Genomic DNA, 10,839 nt, shown 5'->3' on the forward strand with positions numbered 1-10,839 from the left:
AATCCACATAAATGCGTGCAAATAGACACATGTAACTGGTACTAGTATATTGCGCAGCAAGCAAATCTACACGAGCTCATTTGAGATGAAAATGAGTAAAAAGTATTTTTGTGTAAAGATATGGTAGGTTTATATGCATGTATATGATGGGTTTGTTTGGATTGTGTTTTATTTGGAATATTTTTACTGTAGCACTTTTTGTGATGTGATGTATGTGAGATAAAAAGATAATTGAGAAGATAAAAAGGTGTATTGGAAATTGTAATGATGATGTAAGCAGATAAAATTGGGGAAATAAAACACAATCCAAACAAACCCGATGATTTTATAAGGTGACAATCACGTTTGACTTACATCAAGTTATTTCCAAGAAATTAGATATAAAACGCGTCTATACTTTTACACAATCACTTGTCACACATATGAAGTCATTTTAAAGAAATTTGATATTGTAGAAACCATTTATTTAACAAATCATTTCATACTTCTAATCTCTCTAACTTTTACTTTCTAAGCTTCTTACTTCATAATACCGTGAGGGGGCGATATTTAGGTGTATTAACACGTAATTGATCAATCAATTTATTACTTTTTACGCACGTCTTTATAAAAATCAGAGCATACATGGAATAAAAAATTAAAGAGAATAAGAAATTTTATCGAAATTTACTATAGAGGTCTCTTACAGAAATTCTTACAGATCATCCACCATACGTCATTTATATAATTTCTTATAAATCGCCCACCAACACAGTTCTCACGTCGATAGCAAAATTCGAACACATGATTTTTTTTATGAGAAAATAAGCCGTTGATGCCAATTAAATTTAACTTGTGTTGCCATTGAATCGAAGGTGGCTGATTACTGTGGATTTTACACGTAGGAAGTGGGCGTGTTACACGGTTTACATTTTGTGCAGCTAACCTGGAGAGTACTGATAGGCGGAGGGCAGTTTTTTCGTTCTTTTTTTTTAATATTTGATGTTTGGATAAATGATTGGACTGAGCCAAGGTCCCTTGAGGTCAATCTCATGTGGGTCCAAGTTTTGGCCGACACTGGGGGCACGTGGATGTATCAGGACACCGTGACTTGCAGCGTCAGGCGGGGGGAAAGTCCGCTTAAATTCATGAAGGAGTGCAGCCGACAAGGAATAGATTATGGATGTTCGAAGGCAAAAAGCTATGGCCTTTGCTTCATGCAGCGGAGGAGAAAAGTCATTTTCGCACCATGATCTTCCGGCAGAAGGTATATCCCATCCCGGATCCCGTTGGGATACTACGCTATTGTTGGAACAAATTGTACGGTGCAACCGACGGTGTAAATGTATTTAACTTGAATTTAAACGCAGGAGATCGATTGCAAGGCATTGTTTAGTGCACACACTATACGTGCATGTATGGATAGCGATTTTAGATGCAACGGATCTTCTGTTTTATATTCTGTGTCATTTTTTATTATATTGCTATTTTTCCTACATAAACATCATGTTTTAGTTCTTTTTTGTTTTCTTAAAATTCAATAACTATTAATTGAATAAAAAATAAATACAGTAGCTTAAAAAAAGCAATATATAATAGAAAATTAAAAAAATAGCAGAAAATTCATAAAAAATCTCATTTTTTATGCATTTTGACTTTTTTGAATTTGTTAAATTTTGTGTATTACTCAATTAATAGTTATTGAATTTTAAGGAAACAAAAAAGAACTAAAACATGATATTTATGTAGGAGAAATAGCAATATAATAAAAAGTGGGACAGAGAGTGGCACAGAATGTAAGACAAAAGATCCGTTGCAAATTTTAGATGTCTCGTGTCTGAATATCCCTAACAGGGGTAGTAAGTGGATTTGAGAGGAGTCGAGGTTTAGTTTACTTGAGCCAAAAACAATCTTTAACTTATCAGGGTCAATTTCAATTTAGCATATAATTTAAATATTGAGTTCGAACTCGAGTTTGAATTCGAACATGACTAATCTCAAATAAAATCAGATATCTATAGTCTTTCTTTGAATGGATAAAATAAACATTTTTATCATAATAAATGTTATAAGTTATGTAAATATTATGCATATTTTTTAGGCTGAGTAAAACTTGAAGAGTAATCTTTGTACTCCATCTTGGCTTGAGAGTTTAATAAAACTGCTCGAGCTAGACTTGAAATTAGTCAATATTGAGTTGAGTCGAACTGTTGACCATGCTCATGAGTTGACTCGATTCACACATGCAATTTTTTTGAGTGCAGGATTGTGAGTTAAATTACAATGATAACAATTTAAATTTCTTAATGTGAAATTTTTTTTCATTTATTTCAGTCTAGCTCTAGAAAATCCCATGTTGCAATTTTTAGTTTCTAGGACACTAACAACTAGTTAGGGAGATGAGATTTGAGTAGAAAAGCAAAGAAAAGGAAGAGAAATCCAGATCTTTCTCATGTTTGGGACTTCTAGATAGTGTTTGTTTGTCAGTAAAAGAGTAGGAAAGTGAAAGAAAATAACTTTTCTGCAAGTTTTGAATGTTCGTTTGTTAGGAAACTTATGAAACCCAGCACATAAAATTTGTCTGTAACCACTTATTGTGCTATAGAATTTTTCCTACAGAAATCAATAGGAAAGGTGAGTTGCGGAAAAGTTTCAACTAGTTAGATTTTTTTACAACTCCTTTCTTTCTAAACTATTTTCTCCATTCTAAACTTCTAAATAAATTAGAAAAACTTAGAATTCACAATTCAAAAAACTGGCTTGTGGTTAGATATATTTTATTCTTAATTTAACAATTAATGGATTCGTAGTTTTTTGGATTTACATGACATTAGTATTTTTTTTCTTTTACATTTTATGCTTCTTTTTTGTGACTATATATTTTGTGAACTCTTAACCTAGAAGGGATTCTAAAGTCCCATTTGCTAATCAAATTCAATCCTTAAATTTAATAAATTCAGACGTTATAACAAAAAATAGAATGCTTAATTAATTAAGTAGTTCTGAATTGTTTAACCGAAATTTACTCAAAACAATAAGTGATAAGCTCTCCCACCTCTATAATTGATGACGTCTATACATGAATGTAATCATTTCAGTTTTTTGTATGGATGAACCTTTTATGGGATTGAAAAGTCCATTTTTTGTTATTATTAAGAGTATGAATTCTCTAATCATCTCTCTTGTCTTTTCTTAAATAGAATTCTTTAATCACACTTCTTGTATCAATGAACCTTATGACTGAACCTTCTATGGGACTACATTTAATTATAAACTATAACAACACTCGGATTTATGATAATGTAGAATGAATTTCCCGTGAAGGAATAATGCATTTCATGCCAAATCCATAAAGCAACTAATGTAGCCCTTATCTATATATGACATCGTTCTATGGACCAAAAAATTTAAGATTATTTGATTAGCTTTGATTCAATATATTACTATTATCCTCCTTGAAGTGTCTGCAAATTCATTGGCTTAATCAACTTCTATTTTTTCTCTCTTTTTTTTTTAAAGAAAATGTTAGTAATTAATTTTTTTAATATAAAAAATGATTGTTCAAAATACCGAGACCTTTACCTTTCTTGCAAATGCTTAGGTAAACTTAATCTTGCAGACCATTGCTTTAAGTAATTGTACATATGTGTATTATTATTTGTACCTTATGCAGGAATGCAAGTTTCTAAAGCATGTTGATTTGCAAACTGGTGCACCTAATTACTTTTCGTACATCTACTAGCTATGAAGCAAGATTTACAGGTCTTTAAATCAATTGTCGGTTTAAGCTTCTATAGTTGTGGCATGATAAAAATAACATCCCAATTCGTGAGCTATTGCAACAAGTTTCTTACGTACATATTTCACGTTAGCACTCTAATTTATGACTTTACTTGACAACAAATTTTTATGCAGATGTCAAGCTTATGTTTAAGATATTCATCCGCCTACCACAAGGACGGAACTAGTGGGGGGACGCGGAAGGACCACCGCCCCATAAGTTTTAGATATTTATATTTTTTTCCTTAAAATTTTAAAAATTTTTATGTGTTTTATACTATTTGCCCCCAAAAATTTTTAAAAAAAGTCCCATATTGATTCAAAAGTTTATATGTACATGCATTTCATCCCTGAATTAAAATTTCTGATTCCATCTAGGGATGCATTCAAATCGAATCAGGTTTAAGTAGTGCACTACTCGAACTTGATTCGAGATAAAATAATTGAGTTCCAACTAGAACTCGAATTCGTCGAACTTTTAAAAGTCAAGTTCAAACTAGAACTCGACTTCAGTTTACCTTACTCAAGTTTTAACTTGATCTCAAGTTTAATTAAATTTAATCGAATCAAATCAAGTTCAATCGAGCTTATCCAAGTGTAATCGAGTTCAATCGAACTTATTCGAGTCTAATCAAGCTCACGTAGTAAAAATTAATATTTTACATATAATTTTAAATAAAGGACATTATTGACATCTCATAATAATAAATATAAAAAATTAAAAATATATATTATAAAAAGCTCGATTAGACTCATCGAGATTTTGAATACAAAATATTGGAACTCAAACCCGACGACTTATGAGCTCAAATGAGTGGCTCGAACTCGAGGTTGAACTTGATCAAATCTAGCTCGATTTAAGTTATTGAGTCGAGTTATTTGGTTTAGCATCATCTCTAGTTCCATCCCGAGCCTAGCATGTCACTGTTTCCTCTAGAAAATTCTTTTTTCTAGAGAATTCCATTCATAATGCTGACACTCCCAAGGCTTGTCCTCGTTTAATTTGATAGATACTGATGACCATTGGAAAATCATAGGCGTGAAAAAGGTCCCATTCTATGGTGCCATTTTTCCTGTTTAAAGTTTAACATTTTCCGTGGTGGACCAATAAGCATTAATCAGTTGGACTTGATTGGTTTCTCTTATTGATTACGAGATCTACGCTTCAAACACCACCACAAAAAACATATAGGGAAACGCTTTAAAATTTTAGGAGTGTTAATATAGCAGCTGTTGAGTGGGCACTTATTAATATTAATTCTGGTGTTAGTTTTTTAATAAGGTGAAATAAATCAAAGTTAGTATCTACATGTTAGAGAAATAATAAATGTGAACATGTCAATGCAATTAAGCATGTTAATAGATCGGGTCTTATCCAAATTTAACATAGACCCAATATACTTGAGTGGGTTTGGATTTAATTTTTCAAATCCAGACTCTATCCAAACCTAGACCTTGTGAGAGAGTTGTGGGTCTAGGTAGGATATAGTTTTTTAGAATCCACACTCAAATTTAGATCTATACCAAGTCATATCTAGATTTAGACCCATATCAAGTCATACGGATTTAGACCCATACCGAGATTTCGTTTCATTAGAAATCTTGCAAACTATTTCTTTTGCCCTACCATCTCTTGTATTGTCTTTTCTATTTTCGGCTATTACAATTGCATTAGAATTTACATTTAATGTTGGTGGTAGAATAATTGATGTCCAGATGTGATTGAAGTATTAGTAACTATTGATAATTGGATTGAATCAAAGAAAAAAGATGAGTAAGTATTTATAAATCTTCTTATTCTATTATTTATTTGTTATCGGTCCTTAATCAAATGATTTTTATCTCATTCACTATTGTAGCGTTGGATTGCAAGAGATCTATCTACATCGGGGCTTAAGTAAGATAAAGAGGAACAAAATTATATATATATATATATTTAATAAGGCTAAATATTTATATATGTTATATTGATTTCTATTTTTCAGACTAATTCTAGTTGTTATTATAATTCATACAAACTTTTCAGGAAAAAGAGAAAAAATAAAGACAAACAAATAAAAGATTGAACTTGGATGCAGTTGAAATTCTGAAAATATAGAGAAAGTAGTCGATGATAGTTCTTTCTTTGAGTTCATAAAATTACATTCAACTTGTTGAATATTAATTTCATTATTTGAAAACAAAAATTGGACGGTATTTATATTATTTATTAACTCTATATACTTTTAATATATTTTTATTTTAGCCCAAATCCATAAGGTCTAGATCTAAACTTATGATGTGTTTGATAAAACTAAAATCTAAAATCTGAAATCTGAAATCTGAAATCTGAAATTTGAAATCTAAATTTATTAAGCCATTAAATTCTTAAATATCAAATTTAATACATTTGAGTGTATATCACATTCAGTAATAAGTAAATCTCTTATCACTTAATTTTGGAGCAAGTTTTATCTAGGAAATTCAATAATACTTAATTAATTCAGATGTTTAATTTTTGGTAATCAAATGCATCTGAATAGATGAATCTATTAAGTTTAAGTGCTAAATTGAATTACTAAACAGGACCTTACTTTTTCATACCCATAAGGGTTTGGGTTCGAGTATACATATGTGTGTGTATTGGAAAGTGTAAATGAGAGGACTTGAATTCAAACTCCTATAAATAAAAGGTATCGAGTTCGAATCATTTCATTTACACTAAAAAATAATACGTGTGTATGTGAAACAAGATACTCAGCTTGAATAATAATTCGAGAGAGCTGTCTCATCAATAAGATTCGTCATTATTCCGAACATGATTTGATTGGAGACATGGGCATCCAGACTTGCCATCGCTAGTATCCTGAGAATTTTTCTCAACTGAATATGTACCGACCATCCTCTAACGTTTCCGGAAAAAAAAAAAAAAAAAAATGTGCCGACCACATATGAAAGCTGAAAAGCCACTCGCATCCAAGTTGTCAATCCACCTGTTTATTGATCCGAACTTATAACGTGTACGTACATATACCATTGATATTTTTCCACTTTAAGGGACACAATTGATCTCTGGCCCACCCCGGAGGATTAATTAAAATAGTTTTTACTCTATTATTGAAGAATACTAAACAGAAAGGATTCTATAAGCTGTAATGCCGTTCTCATGTGAAAATTTGAGATATGAACTGGGCTCATAAAAGAATAAACATTTGTACAGAATGCATGAAAAGTGTACGTTCCAGAGTAGTATGATCTGAAATTATACACATGCGATTGATAGTTGAGTATAACTGTCAATTAATAACACAAGTTATTATATACATACGCTGTAACGATAATATTTTTATAATCTAATTTATCCATTTTTAAAGGGAGGGAAGCTTAAAGAAGCTTCGCCGTTATTATACATTACCTCTGTATGTATTTGTGTATTGCGTAGTACAATTGAGACTTGGCAGTTGCAGAACCCTAAATCGGATTATTTGATATGAAAGATGAAATTTCATGCTGACAAAGAAGGGATGACAATGAACACAGAAATAGTAGGGTAATTGCTTGAGATGGACCAATAATGTATCCACATGTAGCATGAACTAATTTGTCTCTCCATTAGTAGTCCATTATCTATTGTCTAATCAAAACCTATTCATACCATTATCATTGTTTACTTGTCTTAAACACCAAGAGTCCTCCTTGAGCATGCAATCTCATTATTTGATAGCTCAAACTTAATGGTCAAATAAAGGGGCATGGAGCCATCATTAGAGAATAATAATATATCTTCTGCAGGGGATGGAGGACACGTGGAATGTTGATTTGAATTTTTGCACAATAAAGTATTTGGAGGGAGAGCTAAACCTAAGAAGGAAAGTGAGAGATAAGATGATGAAGCCAATTTTGGTCATAAGCAAAGTTTGCTTTTCAAGTAATCATCTCCTAGCTGCCACATCTTCCAATGAACACGAAGAAACAAGATAAACTAATCATGTTCTTAGTCCAAAGATTGACAAAACAATCCACATTAGAATATTGTTTGAGAACATACCCACATGAGCAAGAGTTCAAAGAATAAGGGGTTTGATTAATTTGGAACCTAATTAATCAATGGGTTTGATTGATTCCCATTGATTAATTAGGTTTATTAGGACCCAAGTTCTTAGAAATAGAATATGTTGCCAAATTCTTGGCATAACATCATCCAACAGTTATATGACTCATGCTTAGATAGAATCGATCTTAAAAAATTCAATGATCCAAATTGTGCCACACCATCTCATCAGATGGTGTTGTACAATCTGGACCATTCAGTTTTCGAAGATCAGGCCTAGGCCTATCCAAGTTTTGGCCTAATTATGTATAGCATAAAACAGGTCTTGCAGTTACCTTATCTTCTGATGTTTCTATCAGCTAAAGTTAGGAAAATTTTCTGGAACACGCAATTGTAGTTGGAAATCCAGTTTAAATTAGATTGCTGACCTCCAAAGGCTACGAGCCAATAGCCAATCTAATCCAGTAGCAAAATGGGAAAGCCCACAAGCCAATTGACCCAATTGGCCCGTAGTCCTGCTACCACTTTTTGAAAACTGTTTGGGTCAATTGACAATTCTTCCTCTTTAGTTGGTTGAAAATTTTTGAATTTTAGATTCCATGGTAATTATATATAAAACAGATTTCAAAAGGATTAATGACAAACTAGCCTATCAAAAAGTACTAAAATTTGCATCTTAAACGTCTATATTTCAGATATAATACAATATAAACTTTGCAATTTCAAAGTGCACATGATTTTGTAACATAAGATGCACGTTTTGCAAGGAAAAAAAATAAACTTTCAATTGGGCCAATATTTTTTTTTTAAAATTGTGCAAGAATATATAACACTTGGGGGTATGTTCATCCTGAAATTATAATGCGCATCAATTTTTGTGGATGGCATGTTTGTCTTCTTCATTTTTATACACTTGCAATTGGACATTTCTCTAAAATATTGCTTTAATAGGACATTAGTTGTCAAAGTTATATTCAAGTTAGGATTTCTTGGATTGATTGTATTATATGGCCGACAAAAAAGGTGTAAGTAGCAGATTGATCTATTTAAACAGTAAATGGAACAAAATTGTGACTCACCTATTCTTTGAGGGTGCATCTTGTAATTTACCCATTCAAGAATGCATGTCTCCCAACCAATATGGCATCAGATTAAGGCTTGCTTTTGTATAAATCTAGCAAGGTTTCCAAGAATCAGAAAACAGTAACAAAATTTTATTTTCACACTAATACTACTACTTGAACAGAATATTATCATGTTTACCAATTTAGGATTGGTTTGGAATGAGAAATTTGATGACTGATTTGAAATCTACCCGAATCGCTCTAGTTATTTGAATTGCTTAAGAGGCATTTCAATTTGTAATTAGTTGTTCGGATTACTTAATAGGTATTTGAACTTGTAATTCACCAATTATCTGAATATATTTTAAACACTAGAATAATTAGCAATTTACAAATTCAAATACCTCTCAAGTAATTTAAATAACTAGAGTGATTTAAAAGAATTTCAAATCATTTGTCAAATCCCTCAATCCAAAAGCAACCTGATTAAGTTTTATGCCATGGTATTTAATATATTCCGTACTCTATAGCAAGTCACAGAATATATGAAAAACTGTATCGGAGCAAGAAAGAAACAAACTTGAGAAGCATACATTACATTCCATTTCAAGTTCTTCAAGCCAACACTAGGCATTTAGTCGACTTATTAAATAGGAATTATCAAACAAAGACCAAAAAATTTACAACCAAGCTGGATTCTCCAATGGAGTAACAACGGCCTTCTCCTGCAAATGGTTCTTTAGGCTATAAATTCCTTTTTCTCTTCCATGACAGCTCATCTTATAGCCACCATATGGAATTGCAGCATCAAAGATATTATAGCAGTTAATCCATACTGTTCCAGCCCTTAATCCTCGTGATAATGTGTTTGCTGTGTTGATGTTCTTTGCGAAAACTCCTGCTGCCAGACCATATTCTGTTGCATTTGCCCTTCTGATCACTTCATCAAGGTCCCTAACAGGACATGACATATAACACTCATAAACTGAAATCCTGTCATATCTCTTTTGTTGTATTGCCTTCTCTAAAAGTTTGAAATAAACAGAAAACTCAGAAAACACTTGGAATCATTTGCATCAAGATTAGACTTCAGAAAACAAAGATGTAGTTATTCAATATGCGAGTATATGTAGGTATCAATTCATGTATAGCTGATTTCTGAAGGCATTTGGCAACCTAGCTAGAGCAATCCAGTCTGACCAGTGATTCACTGGTTTTGTATAGTGGTTTTCCTTGTACCAGGGGAGGAAAGGCCTGGGAGGCTGTTTCTTTTTCCTCATAATGCCATAGGATTTGTATTTAGCTTTATACAAGAGACCAAATACAAATTATATGAACAAAGTGCGGGGTTTACATGAAATTCGGTGTGAAGTATCATATGACTCACTTGAATTTTAAGATTGACCGCACTGGGCCAAAAATTTCATCCTTAGCTATCAGCATATCATCCTGTTTGAACATAAGAAATATCAGTTATTTTCATTTAACTTTTGTACGCATTGTAGGTGAAGATCAGAGGGACAGAAATGTAGAATTACTTTAACATTGGAGAAAACATTTGGTTGAACATAATAGCCCTTGGAGCCAACTCTTTCACCTCCACACTCAAGGGTAGCATTACCATCAATTCCAGATCTTACGTACTGAAGAATCTTCTCAAATTGTTTAGAATCGATCTGCGATGTTTTATTAGGCAACAAACTTTTGAGACAGTAATTTCCATCTCTAAAATTTGAAAGCAACATGGATATTGACAACTAAATATGACAAACTTTGTCTTTGAGTGTAATTCGTAGTTTTACGTTCTGCAAGAAAAATTTCCTTTGTTTTCTGACAATGCTGGATATACTCCTTCACAGAGTCATGTATCATATTCGAATGAATGACAATTGGTTGCATTGCAATGCTCTCAGATAGACAATATCTGTGGCATGTAGGTTGCAAAAGTAATCTAGAGCCTTAGTTTATCTAACCATTTTGACACAT

The 10,839-nt window shown here is 32.1% G+C and overlaps 1 protein-coding gene across 1 annotated transcript; it reads right to left on the reverse strand.

Moving 5' to 3' along the window:
* Positions 1-9,533: 9,533 nt before the first annotated feature.
* LOC113739122 (aldehyde dehydrogenase family 2 member B4, mitochondrial-like) lies at positions 9,534-10,598 on the reverse strand. The gene is made up of 3 exons (XM_027266366.2): positions 10,392-10,598; positions 10,241-10,302; positions 9,534-9,807 (listed from the first exon to the last, which is right to left on the reverse strand). The coding sequence occupies exons 1-3, from the start codon at positions 10,596-10,598 to the stop codon at positions 9,534-9,536; spliced, it is 543 nt and encodes a 180-aa protein (XP_027122167.2).
* Between the last annotated feature and the right edge of the window lie 241 nt (positions 10,599-10,839).

Source organism: Coffea arabica, chromosome 4c (assembly GCF_036785885.1).
Source record: "Coffea arabica cultivar ET-39 chromosome 4c, Coffea Arabica ET-39 HiFi, whole genome shotgun sequence".
NCBI classification, from domain to species: Eukaryota; Viridiplantae; Streptophyta; class Magnoliopsida; order Gentianales; family Rubiaceae; genus Coffea; species Coffea arabica.

Excerpts from the sequence above, each read along its gene's own strand:
- LOC113739122 (XM_027266366.2), bottom strand. The coding sequence starts at position 10,598 with ATGTTGCTTTCAAATTTTAGAGATGGAAATTACTGTCTCAAAAGTTTG. Across the intron at positions 10,303-10,391 it reads ATGTTTTCTCCAATGTTAAA|GATGATATGCTGATAGCTAA; the intron begins GTAATTCTACAT and ends ATGTTCAAACAG. Across the intron at positions 9,808-10,240 it reads CGGTCAATCTTAAAATTCAA|GGACCTTGATGAAGTGATCA; the intron begins GTGAGTCATATG and ends ATGTCCTGTTAG.